This window comes from Microcebus murinus, chromosome 7 (assembly GCF_040939455.1).
Source record: "Microcebus murinus isolate Inina chromosome 7, M.murinus_Inina_mat1.0, whole genome shotgun sequence".
Lineage (NCBI taxonomy): Eukaryota > Metazoa > Chordata > Mammalia > Primates > Cheirogaleidae > Microcebus > Microcebus murinus.
In genome coordinates this window covers 26994081-27015350 of record NC_134110.1, presented here as the reverse complement: position 1 = coordinate 27015350, position 21270 = coordinate 26994081, and the positions used below count along the sequence as shown (strand labels likewise).

At 61.9% G+C, this 21270-nt stretch overlaps 1 protein-coding gene across 2 annotated transcripts in view; it reads left to right on the top strand.

Annotated features, from left to right (window-relative positions):
* The window catches only part of ADGRB1 (adhesion G protein-coupled receptor B1), an 87147-nt gene that overhangs the window by 21257 nt on the left and 44620 nt on the right, over positions 1-21270 (top strand). For both annotated transcript variants that reach the window (XM_076004972.1, XM_012751751.3), the window contains exons 3-17: positions 3176-3337; positions 4184-4294; positions 4720-4884; positions 5299-5463; positions 5854-6018; positions 6409-6573; positions 6755-6856; positions 8398-8504; positions 8717-8911; positions 10826-10894; positions 11567-11675; positions 15131-15274; positions 15833-15908; positions 16116-16218; positions 17754-17797. In XM_076004972.1, coding sequence (XP_075861087.1) covers positions 3176-3337; positions 4184-4294; positions 4720-4884; positions 5299-5463; positions 5854-6018; positions 6409-6573; positions 6755-6856; positions 8398-8504; positions 8717-8911; positions 10826-10894; positions 11567-11675; positions 15131-15274; positions 15833-15908; positions 16116-16218; positions 17754-17797 — 1882 coding nt within the window. The remainder of the gene's footprint in view (positions 1-3175; positions 3338-4183; positions 4295-4719; positions 4885-5298; positions 5464-5853; positions 6019-6408; positions 6574-6754; positions 6857-8397; positions 8505-8716; positions 8912-10825; positions 10895-11566; positions 11676-15130; positions 15275-15832; positions 15909-16115; positions 16219-17753; positions 17798-21270) is intronic.

The window sequence follows — 21270 nt, the reverse complement described above, 5'->3', positions numbered from 1 at the left end:
TGGGGGAAGAATGGCAGCTTCTTTCCGGGCCTGGAGGGGCAGCCCACCCCCAGCCCTGCCCATTCCTCCACTGCCCCCTTGCAACCCACCCAGCCTAGACACATGGTGGCCACCCAGCAAAGGGTGGCTTGAGCACTTTTGCACCCTGCACTGTGGGTCCTTCCTGGTGCCTCCCCCTCTGGCACTGGGCCTTCACTGGACAAACATTTATTGAGTGTCTGCTATGAGTGGGAACACACATTAAAAACTAAAACGATAATGAAAATAGCAGCTACCATTTTCTGAGTGTCCATTAGTAGCAGGAGCATGGCCAAGGTTGGGGATTAGTCTGTAACTAGGATCAGGGCTCAGTGTGTGATAGGGGATCAGGGATTCTATGCCTAGGATCAGAGGTCATCGATGATGAGGATTAAGGCTCAATACACAACCAGGGTCAGGAAGCAGTGTGTGACCAGGATCAGGGGTCAGTATGCACTCAGGGTCATGATTCAGGGCGTGACCTGAATCAGGGCTCAATGGGATCAAAGTCAGGGTTATGATTTTAGGGGGGCCAGGGGGTTTCATCCTCTGAGCCAGGGTCTCCCCTCCCCACACTTTCCTGGTGTGCCCCCATCTCTTCTCCCCCATCCCAACCACATCCTTACCACCTGGGTCACCAAGGTAACCAGCTCTGAAATAGTGGGTGTTTTTGGCAGCTGAGGCCTAACCTGGGTCTATCCCGAAAGGCTGCACTCTGCAGCAGTTGCCATGGGAACCGAGTGGCATCCTCTGATTAGCCTGGCTTGGACACCCTCTCTCTGCCACCCACTGCCAGTTTCCACGTCACTCAGGCTTCCGCGTGGGGGCTGGGCTGGGGCAGCGGGGGTGGAGGGAGCACAGGCAGGACATGCCACCCTGCCCTTGTCTCCAGGCCTGCCCCCCCCAGGCTCCTCTGCTCCCCTGTCTCAGAACCATGGCATGGGGTACCTCCCACAGGTGAGAACACAAGGCCGAGTGCCTGGGCCCTGGCCAGTCCTGGCAGGCAGCCTTAGTTGGGGGGGGGGATTGGGAATCTGACCCCCAGTTGAAGTCCTGGTTCGTCTCCTTGTCCTGAGTTAAGGCATGTGACAGCAATGAAGGGCCGGCCACAGACGGCCTCAGAGCCAGTCACCTGTGCCTGTTGTGTGGGCAAGTGCGGCGCTGACCTGCCTGCTGGAGGCTGCGCTGGGGACCCCCTCCCCGGGCGCAGGGCCTGGAGACTTGGCTGCTGTGTGCCCTCAGCCCTAGGGCTTTCCCCCTCTGGGACCCGTGGGAGTGTGGCCTCTGTGAGGGAAGGGAGAGGAGTTTCCGCAGCAGGCACGGGGCATGGAGGACTCCCCTTCCCACCTTGTCCACCCAGCAGGGGGTCAGCCCCGCCCCGCCACAGCTGGTGACGCTCAGGTCCCTTCCGTGTGTCCATCCACTTGCTCCTGGCGCCCCCTGCTGGTTCCTTCCTAGCACAGGGGCAGGGAAGGGGAGAGGTTCTGGATACCTTTCCTGACAAGATGGGAAGACCAGATCAGCACCTGATGGGAGCTGTCTGGACAATGGGTTTGCTGCAAATCAACGTGGGGCCCCAGGGGTTCAGCCTGACCCCTAGCCCTTCATTGCTATTTATATTCCCGCTGGTCAGTCCTGGGAAGTCTGCCATTATCCTTGTTTTGCAGATGATGGGTGTAAGGCCAGGAAGGTGACACCCTGGACTGTTGTGGGTGGTGGGGCTACCACCGGCTCCCCACCCTGGGATCTCCTGCAGTCTGCATTTCCACCGCAGGAGATGGGGGCTCCTCCCCTAAGCCACAGATAAGACCGAGGCTGCAAGAGGCCCCAGAGGCCCTTCTGATGGGCCAGGTGTGACCTGCCCCTTGGCAAGCCTGGTTTTTTGCCCCTGGGGTAGGGGCTCCCTTGCTCTAGCCTGGAGCAAGCAGCCTGGCCCTCGGTGCTCCCAGCAGGCAGCATAGGGCAGAGGCTGCAGCTCAAGAGTGAGTCCCAGCCATGGGCCTTGGCAATGCCATCAGCAGCCTCTTCATCCCCTAAGCTGTGTGATGTTAGGGACCCCTCCCCAGAGACACTGGGTGCCGAATACCTGGCTCTGAGCCTGGCCAGGAGTAGGGACTCAGGGAAGGCTGCTGACCCTTTGAAAGTCCGCCCTGGCCTGCTGCTGTGGGAGTGCGTGGGCCCTGGCACCACTAGAGACAATCGGATGGCAGAGGCCAGAGTGCCATGCAGTGGGAGGGACGTGGGCAGAAGGCCTGGACGCAGCCTTTCCATGGTCCCCATGCAGTCTCCACGCACTGCCCACAGGTGGGGTGCTCCTGCTCCGTGCCTCCCACCGGCTTCCCAGTGCTCTAGGTCCACCAGGGGGCTCAGGCCCTCAGGGACGGGGTCTGGATTGTTGGGGGAACACGGGTCAGTGAAGGGAGGGGGTACTGTCAGGGCCAGGGTGCAGAAAGACCCATGAGAGACCTGAACGGGGCAGCCAGGGGCATCTGCTGTCCTTTGATCCTAGGCACCCTCAGTGGTGGCCAGCTCTGCTGAGTCCACAGAAGGCATGGTGGGGCTGGGCCCTGGATTTGAGGTCTGCTTGGCCACCTCTGATGTCCCTGTGTGGGGTGGGGGCAGTGGTTCACAGGTCACAGCTGGGGAGAGGCATGTGGAGTGGGACCTTGGCCACCTCTGATGTCCCTGTGTGGGGTGGGGGCAGTGGTTCACAGGTCACAGCTGGGGAGAGGCATGTGGAGGCCCGGCCCTCTGCTGAGTGGATGAGGAAGCTGAGGCTCTGAGGAGCAGGGCAGGGGCCAGAAACTAGATGGGGGGTCGGGGAAGGCTGGCTTCCAGCTGTGGGCACTGAGAGCCTTAACCACAAGGCCCCTCTGCCCTCAGCTCTGTCACCAGGATGCCTGCTACAGGCGGTCATCCATTCTTCATCCCTTGCGCACCCTGCCCGCCCCGACACTGGGGACCTCCTGGCTCAGGTGGGATTTGAGCCCTCCAGAGGGTGTCCGGAAGCTGGGAAGGCACCGGACCCCAGGCCCTCCTCGGCCAGGCCCTCCCCAGCACCGCTGCCCCTGTGACCCGTGCAGTGCGGCACCACGGACCCTGTCTGGGCCTCTGGTCCCCGGCCCCGCCCTGACCCCGCCCTCGGGTTTCCCCCCAGGCGGCTGGAAGCTGTGGTCCCTGTGGGGCGAGTGCACGCGGGACTGTGGGGGCGGCCTGCAGACGCGGACGCGCACCTGCCTGCCCGCACCGGGCGTCGAGGGAGGCGGCTGCGAGGGGGTGCTGGAGGAGGGCCGCCTGTGCAACCGCAAGGCCTGCGGCCGTGAGTACTGGGTAGCGCGGAGTGGGCGGGCACTAGGGAGGGGCCGGGGCGGGGCGGGGCATACAGGGGGAGGGGCAGGATGCGAAGAGGGTGGGCAGGACCTGAATTTGGGGCGGGGCCATGGGGTTGAGCCCAGGCTGGGGTGGGGTCGAGGCTTAGTAGAGGTAAGAGCCCAAGGAAGGAGGAAGGGTGGTGTCTGGGGCCCGGTGGGACTAGATGGGGTGGGCTGCTCATCTGTGGGTTGGAGTTTTTGGGGTGCATGCAGAATGCTGGCTGCGGGGCCTACCCCCTCTCCCAGCAACCTAGGGACCCCTGGTCAGGTCAGCTGCCTCAGCTGGATCCTGCCTCCAGAATGTATTTCTCTAATAAGACTCTAATGACCTCATGCATTTTTTAGCTGCTTCCATAAAGTTAAATCAAGTTGTAATGAGACTGTCATTCTTTGGGTTGTTTTTCCCTTGATGAACTTTCCTGGGCAGAAGATCCCATGTCAGGAGCCTGGGGAGGGCCGTGGGGTGTGAGGCCCAGCCACGGGAGGGTGGTGGGTGCTGGTGAGACGGTGAGCAGGGGAGAGCACAGCCACGTAGAGGTGCTGTCCTCCAGGTGACCACCAGCCTGTGGCCCTGGAGGCAGAGGGAAGGGTGCTGGACAGGGACACAGGATCCACAGGAAGGCGTTCTGATCACATGGGGGCTGGTCCCTGATTTCCCAACTATCCAGTGGGGCCAGGTGGCCTGGGTGCTGGCTGGCAGGTGCTGCCTGCTGTGGCCAAGTCTAGAGAGGAGCCAGAGCAGAGAGCACCCCATGCCAGCTCCAGGACGGGTGCTGACTGAGACCGTCCTGCAGCCGCTGGGCGCACCAACTCCCGGAGCCAGTCCCTGAGGTCCACGGATGCCCGGCGGCGCGAGGAGCTGGGGGACGAGCTGCAGCACTTTGGGTTCCCAGCCCCGCAGACTGGTGAGCTGGTGGGAGGGGGATGGGTGGGACCAGGTCTTTGGGAATATACCATGAGTTAGTAATTGCTGCTGGTTATAAGTAATAACTTTAATAATGTGCCATAATTAGACCAACCTCTTGGGTGCAGGGCTCTTGTCTCCAGGCAGACTGGCTTCAGGGGAACTGGTATGAGGTGAAGCGGCCTGTCCTGGGCCAGACCCCAGGGGCCCAGAGAGGGCACAGGCTGGCCTTTACAACCTCCCAGCCTTGTGGGGAAAATGGCCAGCCCTTGAGACCAGGCCTGGTTTGGAGGCCGAGGGGCTCCGGCTCCAGCCCCGTTGCCTGCTCCAGTGGGGCGGCCCTCCTCCGGGGAGTCCTTCCGAGGTCTGACTGCGGCCCCGTGGGCAGGCACACGCAGGCCCATGATGCTGTGGTGTGGTCCTCAGGTGACCCGGCAGCCGAGGAGTGGTCCCCGTGGAGTGTGTGCTCCAGCACCTGTGGCGAGGGCTGGCAGACCCGCACGCGCTTCTGCGTGTCCTCCTCGTACAGCACGCAGTGCAGCGGGCCCCTGCGCGAGCAGCGGCTGTGCAACAACTCCGCCGTGTGCCCAGGTGGGCAGGGCCACGAGGGCAGCAGAGGTCTGGGGCAGTGGCGTAGGGGACAAAGGGCAGTGAGGGGCAGGAGTCAGCAGGTGGGGTCCAAGGGCAGCAGGGATCCAAGACAGTAGGGTGGGGGCACAGGACAGTGGGAGGCTGGGGACAACAGAGGTTGGGAGCAGCGGGATAGGGGGCAGAGGGCAGTGGGGGGCCAGAGGCAGTGGGGGATTGGAGTCAGCAGGTGGGGTCCAAGGGCAGCAAGAGTCCAGGACAGCAGGCTGGGGGACATAGGGCATTGGAGGACCAGGGGAAGTAGGGGGCTGGGGGCAGCAGAGGCTGGGGTCAGAGGGCAGTGGAGGGCCAGGGCCAGTGTCGGGGCTGGGCACAGAGGTGGGCAGAGGGCAGCAGTGTCTTCCCGTCCCTCTGCAGTGCATGGTGCCTGGGATGAGTGGTCACCCTGGAGCCTCTGCTCCAGCACCTGTGGCCGAGGCTTTCGGGACCGCACTCGCACCTGCAGGCCCCCACAATTTGGAGGCAACCCCTGTGAGGGCCCTGAGAAGCAAACCAAATTCTGCAACATTGCCCTGTGCCCTGGTAAGTGAGAGGGAGGGCCCTGTGGGGGTGGGAGGGGAAGCAGGGGGAGAGCCAGTTCCAGGAGCCCAGCTTGGCCCACCCCACACCAACCTCAGGCTGCTCAGAGGTTAGAATCTCTGACTATGCCCAGGAAGGAGGTTGCAGTGTAACCCTGGGGCATTCCCACCCATGTCCCAGGCTGGGTGTTATGTGGTGGGTCCCCAGGGTGTGTCCTCAACCACATATTAGGCTGCATGGTGGGGTGGCCCCTGGAGTGTTCATACCCCTGTCTCAGCCTGGATGTTGGGGTGGTGGCCCTGTGGGGTGTTCACACTGCAGCCCCGGGCTGGTGAGTGGGGCACTGGGTGTTCACGCTGGCTTCCTGTCCTGTTCCTCCCCCGGGCCGGGCAGTGGACGGAAACTGGAACGAGTGGTCGAGCTGGAGCGCCTGCTCCGCCAGCTGCTCCCAGGGCCGGCAGCAGCGCACACGCGAGTGCAACGGGCCTTCCTACGGGGGCGCCGAGTGCCAAGGCCACTGGGTGGAGACACGAGACTGCTTCCTGCAGCAGTGCCCAGGTCAGGGCCGCGCTGGGTCGGGTGGGGGCCTAGTGGTCAGAAGTCTCGAGGGAGGGGACAAGCCCCATCTGTGGGGTTATAGTGGGCCCTGGCATGTGGCCATGGGGGAGCGGGATGCACAGCGGGCGTGGGGCCACCGTGGGGAAGCAGGGCGTATGTGAGGTATTTGTTTCACCCTGTATCCAGCTGACCTCTGGTTTCTCCTCTCCTGGTCTCAATGTGCTTTCTCCCACAACTTCTTGACCCTGGGTCCTGGCGTCTCCCTGTCCTCATGTCCCATGTCTCTACCTGTGTGGCGTGGACTCCTGGGTCTCTCTGTCACCATCCCTGTGCTGTCTGGGTCCCCATGTCCCTGCGTCCCTGTGGCTCCATGTCTGGCCACGCCTGCAGTGGATGGCAAGTGGCAAGCCTGGGCATCGTGGGGCAGCTGCAGTGTCACGTGTGGGGGTGGCAGCCAGCGGCGGGAGCGCATCTGCTCTGGGCCCTTCTTCGGGGGAGCAGCCTGTCAGGGCCCCCAGGATGAGTACCGGCAGTGTGGCACCCAGCGGTGTCCTGGTGAGACTCCCCACACCACAGCTGGGCTCTGGGTGGAGGGCTGGGAGTGACTGGGTGGGCCCAGGGCTTGGGCGTGACAGCAGATGTCCTCGAGGGGTCTTGGCCTTCCTGAGCCTGCTGCCAACATTCAGCTCCCCTTTCCTGACCCCTGCCACCCCCTTTGACTCTGGCCCCTCGGCAGAGCCCCATGAGATCTGTGACGAGGACAACTTTGGGGCCGTGATCTGGAAGGAGACCCCTGCAGGAGAGGTGGCTGCTGTCCGCTGTCCCCGAAATGCCACAGGTAAGGGCCGAGAACACTTGGTGTGGGGGCTCCTGTCCGGTCCTCATAGAGATATGTGTGGGACACGCAGGCCCTGCTCCGAGCAGCTGTCAGCCCGTGGACAGAGCCCTGACAACCACGTGTGCTGGCGCAGGCAGCACTGGCCAGGAGCTAGGAGTGTGGGGACATTGTGGCAGCCACTGCATTGGCCACTGCATCCTGTGCTCTCACTGAGGGCTTGCACCCATGCCAGGCCCTTCACATGAGATGTCCATTAAGCCTCAATGTTGCCACGAAGTCATCACCATTTACAGGTGGGAGACTGAGGCACAGAGAGGTTAATGCCTTTGCCCTGGGCTTGCAGGGCCAGTGAGTGGAGGCCCCCTTTGAAGGCCAATAGTCTGAATTCCTGCGCCACCCTGAGGAGGGGCTGGGGGGCTGGGAGGGGTGGCTGAAGTGCGGTGGGCTCCCTGGGGAAGGGGCTTGGCCACACAGAGGGTGGGGCTCCCCTGACCCCCCTGGTTCAAAGGGATGTGGGTGGTGTATGTGCCAGCAGGCAAGGCGATTGGGAGCCCAGGTTCAAACCCTGGCTCTGCCCTCGTTTGCTGTATGACTTTCAGAAAGTGGCTTAATCTCTCTGAACCTCAATTTTCTTGTCTGTAAAACGAGGCAACGTAGGTCTCTGCACAGTGCTGTGGGGAAGGGTGGGGGTGGTCCCGGGCGGGGCGGCGTGGCGTGCTGTGTCTGCCGGCCACAGCTGCTGCTCCCTCCCTCTTCCCTGACACAACAGTGCACGTTCGTGGTGCTGTTGCAAACCCTGAGGAACAAAATGAAGAAAAGGAGCATCACGTGGGAGTGTGCCTTCCCTGGCCTTTTGTCTGCGTGTGTGGCCACGTCTCTCAGTGCCCCTTATTTTTAGCCCCACCTAAATCAAGCCATGGGGCAGACACTCCGTCCCTGCCCGGTGGTTCCTGCTGGGTGTCAGGGCCACGATGCTGCTCTGTGGCTAGCACCGTCTTGTGTGCATTCAGCCATCCCTGCTTCTCTGATGATTCCCTGGGAGTGAGGTCTGTGTCAGAGGGTGTGCCTGTGCTTGAGGCTGTTGCTGCCTGATGTCACTCACCCCCCCCCCCCACCCCGAGGCTGTGCCAGTATCTCCTGGCCAGGCAGAGGCCCCTGCAGCCCTGTGGATGCAGCCAGGCAAGGGTCCTAGGCGCTGGCTCTCCAGGACTCTGGGTTGGAAGGGGCTCCACGGGGGGCCCTGGATGAACTCTGAAGTTCTCTGGCTTGGCCGAGAGTTCTACCTCTGCACAGTGGGGTCCCCAAAGGTTTGGTATCTGATGGGCCCCAGCACCTGGTACAGGCATCCTTGACATGTGTTGAATGAGGGAGTGAAGCCAGGTTGACCTTGCCTTGGCTGTGCTCTTGGTGTGAGGCTATGGCCAAACCCCTGCCCTGGGGTGTGGAAGATTCTATCCAGAGGGTCTCCTGCCTGGGAGCCCTGTGTGTGGGTCCTGTGCTGGGCAGTGAATGTCCACCTGAGAAATGGGGGGTCTCCCCAGGCCTCATTCTGCGACGCTGTGAGCTGGACGAGGAAGGTATCGCCTACTGGGAGACCCCCACCTACATCCGCTGTGTCTCCATCGACTACCGAAACATCCAGATGATGGTGAGGGCCGGCACTGGGGTTTCCAGCCCCGCCCCCATCACTCCAGGGCCCTCCTCTGCCCTGTCCCCAGAAGCTCCGTCCCTTTGGCACACCTACCATTCGGACATGAGGCTGGGGGCTGCGGAGGGTTCTTTAGGCAGGGGAGGTCTTTGGTACCTGCCGGGACATGTCCTGCAAAGGTGATGGCATCCAGCCCTCTCCACCCTCCCTAGACCCGGGAGCACCTGGCCAAGGCTCAGCGAGGGCTGCCGGGGGAGGGGGTCTCAGAGGTCATCCAGACGCTGGTGGAGATCTCCCAGGATGGGACAAGCTACAGCGGGGACCTGCTCTCCACCATTGATGTCCTAAGGAACATGACGGAGATCTTCCGGAGGGCGTACTACAGCCCCACCCCTGGGGATGTGCAGGTGGGCTCCCAGGGGGCCATCCTGGAGAAGGGGCACCTGGGAAAGGGGCTGGGGAGCCATCCTGGACCCCAACCAGAGGCTGAGTCCCAACCCTGGCCATAGCCTGGGCCCCAACCGTGGTCATAGGCTGAACCCCAGCCCTGATCATACATAGAGCTATAGTCCTAGTCACACACCGAGCCCTGATCCTGGTCACATGCTGAGCCCTGACCCTGGTCACATGCTGAGGCCTGATTCTGGTCACATGCTGAGCCCTGACCCTGGTCACACACTGAGCCCTGACACTGGTCACATGCTGAGCCCTGACCCTGATCACACGCTGAGCCCTGACACTGGTCACACGCTGAGCCCTGACCCTGATCACACGCTGAGCCCTGATCCTGGTCACACGCTGAGCCCTGATCCTGATCACATGCTGAGCCCTGACCCTGGTCACATGCTGAGCCCTGATCCTGGTCACACACTGAGCCCTGACCCTGGTCACATGCTGAGCCCTGATCCTGGTCACACACTGAGCCCTGATCCTGGTCACATGCTGAGCCCTGACCCTGGTCACACGCTGAGTCCTGATCCTGGTCACACGCTGAGCCCTGACCCTGGTCACACGCTGAGCCCTGACCCTGGTCACACGCTGAGGCCTGATCCTGGTCACACGCTGAGGCCTGATCCTGGTCACACACTGAGCCCTGATCCTGGTCACACACTGAGCCCTGACCCTGGTCACACGCTGAGCCCTGATCCTGGTCACACGCTGAGCCCTGACCCTGGTCACACGCTGAGTCCTGACCCTGGTCACACGCTGAGGCCTGATCCTGGTCACACACTGAGCCCTGATCCTGGTCACGTGCTGAGCCCTGACCCTGGTCACACGCTGAGGCCTGATCCTGGTCACACGCTGAGCCCTGATCCTGGTCACGTGCTGAGCCCTGACCCTGGTCACACGCTGAGGCCTGATCCTGGTCACATGCTGAGGCCTGACCCTGGTCACACGCTGAGCCCTGATCCTGGTCACATGCTGAGCCCTGACCCTGGTCACACACTGAGCCCTGACCCTGGTCACACGCTGAGGCCTGATCCTGGTCACACACTGAGCCCTGACCCTGGTCACACGCTGAGCCCTGATCCTGGTCACACACTGAGCCCTGACCCTGGTCACACACTGAGCCCTGATCTTGGTCACACACTGAGCCCTGACCCTGGTCACACGCTGAGCCCTGATCCTGGTCACACACTGAGCCCTGACCCTGGTCACATGCTGAGCCCTGACCCTGGTCACACACTGAGCCCTGATCCTGGTCACACACTGAGCCCTGATCCTGATCACACACTGAGCCCTGATCCTGGTCACACGCTGAGCCCTGAACCTGGTCACACACTGAGCCCTGATCCTGGTCACACACTGAGCCCTGATCCTGGTCACACACTGAGCCCTGACCCTGGTCACATGCTGAGCCCTGATCCTGGTCACACACTGAGCCCTGTTCCTGGTCACACACTGAGCCCTGATCCTGATCACACACTGAGCCCTGATCCTGGTCACACACTGAGCCCTGATCCTGGTCACACACTGAGCCCTGATCCTGGTCACATGCTGAGCCCTGACCCTGGTCACATGCTGAGCCCTGACCCTGGTCACACGCTGAGCCCTGACCATGGTCACATGCTTAGTCCTGACCCTGGCCACACGCTGAGCCCTGATCCTGGTCACACACTGAGCCCTGATCCTGGTCACACACTGAGCCCTGATCCTGGTCACACGCTGAGCCCTGATCCTGGTCACACACTGAGCCCTGATCCTGGTCACATGCTGAGCTCTGACCCTGGTTACATGCTGAGCCCTGTTCCTAGTCACACACTGAGCCATGATTCTGGTACCTTTTCTCTTTCCCTGGCCCTTCCTCCTCTTCTTCCTAGAACTTTGTCCAGATCATCAGCAACCTGCTGGCAGAGGAGAACCGGGACAAGTGGGAGGAGGCCCAGCTGGTATGACACATGTCTGGGACTCTCGTGGCTGGTGGGGTCGGATAGATACAGGCACATCCGGTGCCTCCCTAAGAAGCAGGCTCGCCCAGGGTCGGGCCTACTATACACTCTGGAAGGCTCTGGGTTCAAATCCCAGCACGTCCTCTTGCCGATTGTGTGACTTTGAGCCAAGTAAACTTCCGAGCCTCCGTTTTCTCATCTGTCAAAAGACAGCAGCTCATCTCATAAGGCTGGGGGGGGGGGGCATGTCCACCACAGAGCACACCGAGGCAACCAGGACCTAGTGGGTCTTATCTCTGGGAGGAGCAGTCTGCCTCCGTCCCTCCCAGGCTGACCTTGAACCTGCTGCCACTCCTGTCCCTAGGGCAGCACTGAGGGGCTGTGATACCCAGAGACCCTCCCCGAGCCTGGGCCCCCCACGGGGCCGGAGCACAGCAGCCCCCTGGGCCTCCGCATTCCTGTCCACAGGACGGGGTGGGTACTCAGAGGTCACCGGCCCTGCTTCCTCGTAGTGGCAGGAAATGGCCAACAGGGCCCAGAGACAGTAGGAGCAGAGAAGGCAGGCGGGCGGAGGGCCAGGGGAGGCGAGCCGCGTCCCAGCTGGGCGAGCAGGTGGCCTCGCAGAGCGGCGCCGCGGCGTCCTCCAGCTGCTCACCACAGCCTGCTCCCCAGATGGGCCCCAACGCCAAGGAGCTGTTCCGGCTGGTGGAGGACTTCGTGGACGTCATTGGCTTCCGTATGAAGGACTTGAGGGACGCGTACCAGGTGACAGACAATCTGGGTGAGTCTACCCCTCCCTCTGCCCACCCCACCCCCGTGCCTTGCTCTGCAGCCCTGGGCAGGGCCCTTCTGCCTTGGTTTCCTTGTCTACATCAAGAGGCAGCGGCCAGACCGCTGTGCAGGCCACTCTGGGGCCGGTTTCTGAGCTGGTTCTGTTTTCAGTTACACAGACCGAATCTCCCGGGATTGGTGAGGGAACCCCCAGGCTCGGCCCAGCCAGGCCTCGAGTCCCAGAACGCCCCTGGAGCCCACCCACAGCCAGCCCCAGCTACCTCCCCTGTGCTGAGGTTTGGCAGCAGGTGGTGTGGCCCCTTCCCTGCTCCCCGGTCCCAGAAGTGCCTTGTCAGAGGGGCCGGGACTCCAGCTGGCCCCATGGCTCGGCCAGGTCTTGGGCTCCTCATTTCTGAAGTGAGATGATGATGGTGCCCGTCTCAAGGGGCTGCAGGGAGTGCTGAGATGAACAATGCCTGGGACCTGCTGTAAATGGCAGCTGTCATCATAAACATGCACAGCAAGCTACCTCACTGTTGTCACCACATGCCCTCAAATACCTCTCATGGGCCACATTTCCCAAACTTTCCCTGCATAGGTCGGGGACTCCCTCACAGGGGAGGACCCAGGAGCGGGCACTGGTCACAGCTGTGATCCAAACAGCATCAAGAGGGAAAATTGTCACCTCCATGGTGGGATGCTTAGCCTCTAGTGATGTGACCAAGACCCGCTGAGTTTAGTCAGGACATACACCCTGGGCCTGACCCAGCCCCTATGCTAATGCCCTGGTAGCAGCAGGGACAGAGCTGCCCTGGGCCAGACAGACATTTGCACGGCTCCCAAGCAGGTGGTCCAAGCTCTGGCACTCCTTTCTGCCTTGGGAGCTTGGGATCCCAAAGCTGGGTCAGAGCTTGGGGCACCTCTGAGGTGGGGGCCAGGCCCTCCTCTCACAGGTGGGGAGACTCAGGCTCAGGCGCTATCAAAGTCGCCCAGCCAGTGGGGTCAGCATGGCCCTGGGCTGGCCAGCCTGGGACTTTCCAGCCCAGTGTCAGCATTCCAGGTGCTCTCCTGCCTCCCCTGCCGTGTTCTAGGTGAGATGCCTGTGGACACACGGTGGGGGGGGGAGGGGAGTGCAGGATAGCACCTGGGGGCCCTGACCTCTTGCCTTGGGGGAGCTGCAGGGTCAGCTCTTTGTCAGTGCAGGAGGCCCTGGGCTCCTGGTCACCCCTCATCACCCATCCACCCTGCTCACCTCATGTACCCCACACTCCACGGACCCTGTGGACCCCACACACCCCCTTCACCCCAGTACTCCCTGTGCCACATCCCAGTCCATTTCTGTTGCTGTAACTGAATACCCCAGAAGAGGTCATTCATAAAGAACATTTGTAAAGAGCAGAGACTTACTTAGCTCATGGTTCTGGAGACTGAGAAGTCCAAGATCATGGCGTGGCATTGGGCGAGGGCCTTTCTGCTGCATCATCCACAGCGGAGGCTAACACATGGCGAGACTGAGCAAGTGTGCTGGCTCAGGTCTCTCTTCTTCCTCTTGTAAATCCACCAGTGCCATCTTGGGGTCACTCATGACCTCATCTAATCCCAAGTACCTCCCCAAAGCCCCACCCCCAAATCCATTAACATGTGAATTTGGAGGTTCAATTTCCAGAACCTTTTGCAGGACACATTCAAACCATAGCATGCCCCATGTGCTCTGTGCAGCCCACAGGGCTGCTCACCCTGTTCTCAGCCCCTCACTCACTCTCCCAGACCCCTGCTGATCTGCCCAGCCCCCCACCATCAGCTGCTGAGAACTGGAAGCCAGTGGGAGACCATGGCCCATGCACACCTGCCCAGCCCCACACCGGTACCTGAGCTCCATCCTCTGCTGCTCCTTCGGTGACCCCATGCCTTGGGTTCCCACCTTTGTCCACTCAAGGACATTGCTCCAGCCATCTCCTCTGCCCTTGCCCCTATGCAGCTCCCTCTGCACTACCGGTTCTCTGCTCCTGCCCCTCCAACCACCGGGTGCCCTTTGCTGCCATGGGGTCACCAGGGGCATCTAGAATGCAGATCTCTGTGGGTCAGCCCTTGGCACCCCATGCTGGACCCTTCGGCAGTATTGGGCACTACTGACACTACCTCCTCCCCTTCTCTTCCTTCCCCGCTCCTCCCCCCACTCCTTCTCCAAGAACATTCATCCAGGAATGAGCAGCTTCACCTTCTCCAGGTCTTTCTCTGGAGGTCATCTCTGCAGGGAGGACTTCCCTACTGCCCTATCTGGGAGCATCCCCTGTCCCCATGGTCACCACCGCCCAGCAGACCAGGGACCATCTCTTTCCCTCTGCCTGGCTTTCTGTCTGTCTCCCCTACTCCGCAGTGACTCCCGCAGGGGTTTCGGTTTTGTTTACAGTTCCTGGCACATGATAGGTACTCAGTAAGTGTGCTGGGTGGATGGGTGCCTTCGTTTGCTCACCCACTGGTGAAGCGCACAGCAGTAAGGCCAGCGCGTGCTGGGTGCTGTGCCCCAGAGACGACGGCCTGTGCCTGCCCCCATGGGCTCTTGTGGGGAAGATGGGGAAGGTCCCCAGAGGTGACCACACAAGTCCAGGGAGAACAGGGCCAGGTGAGGGTTTGCAGAGTAACCCTGAGCATCATGAGGCAAGGGCAGGTGGCCCAGTGTGGGAATGGGCTGGGTTTGGTGGGCAGGACACCCTGCAGGGAGGCCCCAGAGCTCTACCAGGGCCAGGCCTGGCTGTCCCCCACGTCTGACCTGGGCGGCTCAGCGCAGGCCCCGCCCTAGGCCATGGAGTGCTGGGTGAGGAGGAACAGGGAGCCTCTCAGTGGGGGCCCTCTGTCTGCCCTGCCCTGTCCTCCTAGGCCTGCTGCCACTTCAGCCATGGGCCTAGATGCTGGAGGGAGCCGTGGGGTGGTGGGGAGCTGGAGAGGGAGCACCATGCCTGGGACAGAGCCTGCCCTGGACTGCATTCGTTCGTGAGGCAGGAGCTCATGGGCCTGCATGGGGCTAAGGCCGCTGCCCCCACTGAGTGGGGCTGGGGCCATCTTCCCTGGCTCTGCGAGGTGGGGATGTCCCCATCCTGTCCTAGAGTGAGGGAAGTGTGTGGACAGAACTGGAGGGGGCACTGAGGTGGGCGCTCCAGTCCCTCGGATCCCTCGATGGCCACAGAGTGGACCTCAGAATCCACCTTTGGCCATGTTCTGGGCCATGGGTTGGGGGGTGGTGGGGCAGGACCCCCTTGCAGTTCGGACTCATCAGGACCAGGGCCTCTCTCGGCGGTGTTGAGCAGACCTGGCCCCGCCCACACCAGCCGCCTCTTGCTGTCCCTGCTCTGCAGCCTCACTGGGGTCTGGGGACACGGCTCATCCACCCCTGCAGCATCACTCTGCATATCCAGCCTGCTCCCTGGAGTGTGACCCTCTGTCTCTGTCTCCCCCTGCCCCCACCAGTCCTCAGCATCCACAAGCTCCCGGCCAGCGGAGCCACTGACGTCAGCCTCCCCATGAAGGGCTGGCGGGCCACAGGGGACTGGGCCAGGGTGCCGGAGGACAGGGTCACTGTGTCCAAGAGTGTCTTCTCCACGGGGCTGCCAGGTGAGGGGCCCCAGGGGGTGGGAGGGGCCCGCCCAGGAGAGTGAGGGCCCACCAGCCTGGGACGTGCCTTCTGCAGTCTAGCCTCTGCCTCACAGATGGGGCAGTGTCCCTGTTTCTTCTCAATGTCCCAATTGTCCCCCTATCTGGGAAGCCCCCTTTCCCCTCCCTGGGGGCAGTGCTTGTGATCACCCCATGGCCCAGGCAGTCTGCTGAGGGGACAAAATGGACCACCTTCCTGCAGGGAAGGACAGGGACTCTCTGGAGTCACACGGCAGGGACTCCTGGGAAGGAAAGCTGTGTCTGGCCTGTCCCACAGCTCTCAGGGGTCACTCAGGAAGGGCTCAGCGCTACCTGTTCCCATCTGGGACCTGGGCAGTCATCTCAGCTGCCCAGCTGCAGTGCTGTGTCCAGGGGTGGGGCTGGGCCTCCTCACCTGCTGGGGCTGTGGACACGACCTTGTAGATGGTGCCAGAGGCCAGGGAGGGCAGGCTCCAGGCCAGGCTGGTGAGCCCCCACCCCGAGCTACAGGTCAGGAGGTGACGGCGCTCTGTCTTCCAGAGGCTGATGACTCGTCGGTGTTTGTGGTGGGCACCGTGCTCTACAGAAACCTGGGCAGCTTCCTGGCCCTGCAGAGGTGGGCAGCGTGGGGCAGCAGGGCGGGCAGCACCCCGGCCACAGGACACAGGGGAGACCGAGGGCAGCCTGGGGGAGTGGGGACAATGGGTGTGGCACAGAGGGTGGCCAGGGGTGCAGGGGCCCTCGCTGGGCATTCAGAAAAGGGCTGCAGGGCACGCTCAGGGCCAGCTCCCCTGATGCACCTGCTCCTCTGGCTCTGCACCAGGAATACGACTGTCCTGAACTCCAAGGTCATCTCTGTGACTGTGAAGCCGCCCCCTCGCTCCCTGCGCACACCCTTGGAGATTGAGTTTGCCCACATGTACAACGTGAGTGTCTTCCATGTGTGTGCACTGACACTCTGCATGCACACACATGCACGCTGTGTTCCTGTGAATCCTATCACACTTCTCAGGCATTAATGCCTTGGGGTCTCATGGCAGACCTGCAAGAGAACTGCTTTTATCCCTGAATCATAGGTGGGGAAGCTGAGGCTCAGAGAGGTTCAGTGACTCACCCAGGTCACACAGCAGGTTGATGTGGCCCTAAATTCACCTGCATCTGACTCCACTGTCTGAGTCTAACCACTCCACTCCCGGGGCCGGCAGCCTACTTGTCTTCCCAGGGAAGAGAGGTCATCCCTTCCCAACACAGAGCCTTTCCTGCACCTCCTGGCCCCTGTACGCCTCAGCCCAGGCCCATGGCTGTGCGAGCAGGCCTGCCTCTGTAGGTTCCATACTGCCCTGGGAAGCCCAGTGCCCCTTGGTACCTGGGAGCCTGTGAAGCAGGAGGCCCCAAGGCAGACCCCCAGGCCTAACCGTGTGGGCTCCAGAGGCTCTCAGAATGAGGGCATCCTCCTAGAACCGCCTGGGACAGGTGCTCTAGGCTCCAGGCCACCGCTGCTGTGTGACCCCAGACAGGTGCTACTTCCTGGGCTGTATGCCTGGCTGGGTACGAGGAGGAGGTGGCCCTGGCTCTCTGGGGCCTGTGGGCACTGTCACAGCTCACCCAGGGCCTCCTGCAGCACCCCCTGGGCCCTGCTCCTAGGAACTCCCTGTCGGGCCTCAGAGAACTAGGAGCCGAGATGCCCCTGGATGTGCTGAGAGCCAGGACCCCAAGGGGGCAAGCCACCTGTGTCACCCAACCAGGACAGGGCAGTGCCAGGTCTCGGGCCCCAGGCCAGGGATGCAGGAAGCCCTGGGAAGAGCCCTGCTCCGTTCTTTCCAGCTGTGGGTGTTGGGGGAGTGTCCTCACCACTGTGTGCCTGGGCTTCTTCCCTGATCACGTGGGAGCAGACAAGCCTGGGTGAGGACTAAGCGATTCCCGTGAGTGCCCAGAGTGCCACCCCGTGTGCAGCCCCAAGGAGCTTAGCACAGGGCACCTTCCCAGAGCTGCCTGGGGCAGGCACCCTCGGCTCCAGGCCACTGCTGCAGCACAGGGTGGCACTCTGAGCACGCTTTTGGACGCAGCCCGTAGGATGCCGGACACCAGAGCAGCACGGAGGCTTTGCTGAGGCCTCACCAAGTGCCTGCCTGACCCCTGTTCACTCTGTCCAAGGGAAGGGTCTTCCCATTACCCCACTTGGCATCAGAGATGGGCTCCGGCCACTGCTGCCCAGCCTGCCATCGTATCTGGGCTCAGAGAGTGGACAGGAGCTGCCAAGGCCACACGGTGGGCAGTGGGAGTGGCACCAGGTCCTGTGATCTTGGGCCACTCCTGTCTCCCTTCTGGGCTCAGTTTTCTCCTGGTTTGGGGCCCGCCCAGGCAGAGCACCTGGCACACCTGTAGGTGGGTCCCAGAGGTGACCAGTGGGTGGAAGCTGGTCAGGGTGGGCAGGGCCCTGACTTCTCCCCCTCTCTCCCAGGGCACCACCAACCAGACCTGTATCCTGTGGGATGAGACAGATGTGTAAGTTCACCTGGGTTTTGTGGTCTCAGGGCTCTGGGGTGGGGTGCCAGGGGGACTGGCCAGCGGGGTATGTGTGCGGGTTTCAGATCAGGGGCCACCGACCCCCAATCCGTGTATTTGCTTGGTCCTCCCTGCCATCCTTGCCCAGGCCTGGCTCTGAAGCCTACACCCTGCCTCCCCCTCCCTCCCAGGGAGTATACAGGGCAGGGGAGGAGGGGGTATGGAGGTCCACCCTGGGCCAGGTGAGGGGCAGGGACGTCCTGGCCTGCGCTCATGCCAAGAGCAGGTCACGTCTTGGTGTTCAGGTCTGAGGGTGGGTGCCGGTGCCCAGGAGCTAGGGAGCATCGCCGCAGCAGATGGGCAGCTTGGGGTGGGACTGGAGGGTCAGAGCTATCAGATGGAGCGTGGGCTCCTGGGTCCTCAGCCATGTCACATGGCCATGTGGTCTCTGCTCAGTTCCCAAGCAGAGATTAGGCGCCAGCCGCCTCGGGTGCTGCGGCTCAGCAAGGACAAGGTGGACACTGGTTCCATGCCCTGGGAGCTTCCTCACAGAGTGGCCGGGCTATGGGCCTTGATCTCAGGCCCCTGCTCGGGGTGCCAGAGTGGGGGTGTCCTCCCAGCTGTGAGGCCAGGGGCAATGAGGAGGGGGCTTCATTGTATCTGTGCAAAGGCCAAAAGTGCGAGTGTCTCCAGAGGTGAGCTGGGTTGGGATTTCGGGAGATGGGGTGGAGAGCTGGCAGCTGGGTCCTGCCGGCCACTGAGCCTGGTGGACTGGGCCTTCCCCACGGGCTCTGGCCCATGTGTCAGGGAGGTTCTGGCCAGGAAGGTGGGGCTTGAGACCGACACCTGACCACCTCCCGCTGCTACATCCCTCAGGCCCAGCCCCTCACTGCTCTGGCCCCACCAGCCCCATGCCTCCCCACGCCCCTGCCAGGCCTAGTGAGTGAGTGTGGCCAGCCTGGCCACCTGGGTGCTGGTGGCACACACAATGGCCCCTTGTGCAGTGGGCGGTACAGTGACAGGTGTGTTTCCTGAGAAGTCAGGGGAGGCTTCCCGAGTGGCTGGTGCCAGAGACCTGGTAGTGGAGGGGAGGCCGAGGCTTGAGGCTCTGGGAAAGGTGCACGGTGGGTGCAGGGGTGAGAGGGGCTGCAATGTGGTGAGAGGCCGGATGGTGGGAGCTATTGTGGGGATGGAACAGCCACCCCCCCACCAGCCCCCATCTATCCTCTGTGACCCCCACCATCCACCCTGCAGCCCACCATCCTTCCTCTGCTGGTTTCTACCACTGGCAATGTCCCTGCTTTAGGAGGTCCCAGCCCTCGGCCTCCTTCTCTCCCCAGGGAGGAGGGATAGTGACCAGGAAAACAGTGTGACAATGACAGATCATGCATGTGCAGGAAGTGGAGCTGACAGGGCCTGGTGGCAGCTGGGCTGAGCTTCCTTTCCAAGCAGGGGCCATGGGGGCCTCTGTGAAGTGTGTGCCAGCAGAGACCTGGCCCGTGTGACACTGTGTGCGTGGTGTCCAGGGAGAAGGAAGAGCCAGCGTGAAGGCCCTGAGTGGGAGTGTGCAGGCCATGTGCCCTCCTGAACTCTCCTTCATCCTCTGTGGACTCCGCTGGCCTTTCAGCTCTGGGGCTGGGAGAGGCGGAGCGGCCCCGCAGCCAGGGGGCAGCTCTGTGGCTTTGGTTGCGGCTGATCTTTGCTCTGGGTTGCGCAAGTAGCACAAGCTCTTTGTCCAAAAAGAAATCGGAAAAAGGGTGGAAAAAGAAAAGGCACCCGGTGGGTGCTCGAAGCGCACAGGCCGGCCCCTGTGGTTTGCATTTTCAGGGCTGGAGATTGTGCTGCGGCTGTGGGCTGCTCGCGTCTCACCCCTCCCCACCACCCTGAACCCTCCCTCAGGCTGCTCACCAGCTGCAGCTCCCAGGGTGGGTCCCCTGGCTCACCCAACCAGCCCCTCCTGGTGGCCCTTGGGAGCCTTCCTGCTTCCCACTAAGGTAAACAGCTGCAGGACCAGCGCCTTCGGGTGGCAGCTCTGCCTACACCTCTGATCGGTCCCTCGGGATCAAGTCCCCAGACCAAGGCCTTAAGCTCTTGGTAGTAAATTGCTCTCAGAAAGGAGTGACCCATCATCCCTTCCCCACCCCACCTCCATCCCGGGCAGCAGGCTGCCAGGGCCCTGGTAATCCCAGCTAGGTCAAGGTCACCGCCCTAGGGACCAGGCTGTGGCCAGGAGGACATGCTGCATAGCCATGGCAGATCCTACCCCCTGGGAGACTTAACTTCCTGTCCCTGTGGCCAGTCTGCCTGCTTTCGGCTAGGGGTCAGGGCAGTGAGAGGAATGTGGCCACCTCTTTGGGTATTGGTGTGGCCTCCACCTGCCCCTCCTCCCCTCGTGTGGATGCACTGGAGTGTGAAGGTCTCAGATGCCTGGGGGCTCAGGGCCTTGAGGACAGGAGAAGGTACCAGTGTGGTCTGAGTAGTTCTGTGGCCGAGCGGGCCTGGCAGCTCTGAACCCACAGTCCCTATTTGATCTTTGACACAGCCTGGGCTCTGAGCCACACCCGCTGCTTGCAGGGAGCTGAGGTCCTGAGGGCCTGCAGTCTAGCTGAGGCTGTCTGCCCTGGACTGAGCATCCTGGAGTCCAAGAGGGTGGGAGTCAGGGAGTCAGCCCTTCCTCCTACCCTTCACCTGCTACCCTCTCCGAATTGGGTGGCTCCTCCCTGCACAGCCCCAAGGAGCTGTGTTTCCTTGTTGACCCTGGGTCTGCTCCACAGTGTGCCGGGGCGTGGTCTGTGCAGGTGCGGGTCTGTGTGTGCACTCAGGTGAGGAGTCGTGTGCCTGGGAGGGATTCTGCATGTGGACAGTGCAGTGGTGTGTAGGGGCAGGGGAATGAGGGTCCACTGACCATCCACTGAGAAATAGTGACCTCTTAGATCCATAATTGTGATCCATAACTGAACCTTGATCCTAGTTGCAGATGAGCTTTTACCCTGTTCACACACTGAGTTCTGACCCTAGTCACAGGCTAAGCCCTGATCCTGGTCACACATAGTCCTTCCTGACTTTGGTCACACTGAGCTTTGACCCTGGTCACTTACTGAGCCCTGACTCTGATCATCACTGAATCCTGACTCTGTCACACACTGAGTGAGCCCTGACCCTGGTCACAGGCTGAGCCCTGATTCTGGCTGCCCACTAAGCCCTGATTTTGGTTGCACACTGTGTTCTGATCCTCGTCACAGGCTGAGTCCTACTTCTGTGTCTCAGCTGGAATGACTTGTGCATGGTCACGTGCATTATGTATATGCTATATGTTTGCAGGGCCACCTCCTCCTCTAGCTGCATGTAACAGTTGACCATGTGACACACTCATCCTGGAAAGAATGCGTCAGAGGCTTCCACCCACAGTGCAGACCCTCTGCCTGCCTCACCCCCAGTTACACACACACTCGCACATGTGGGCCCAACAGCCA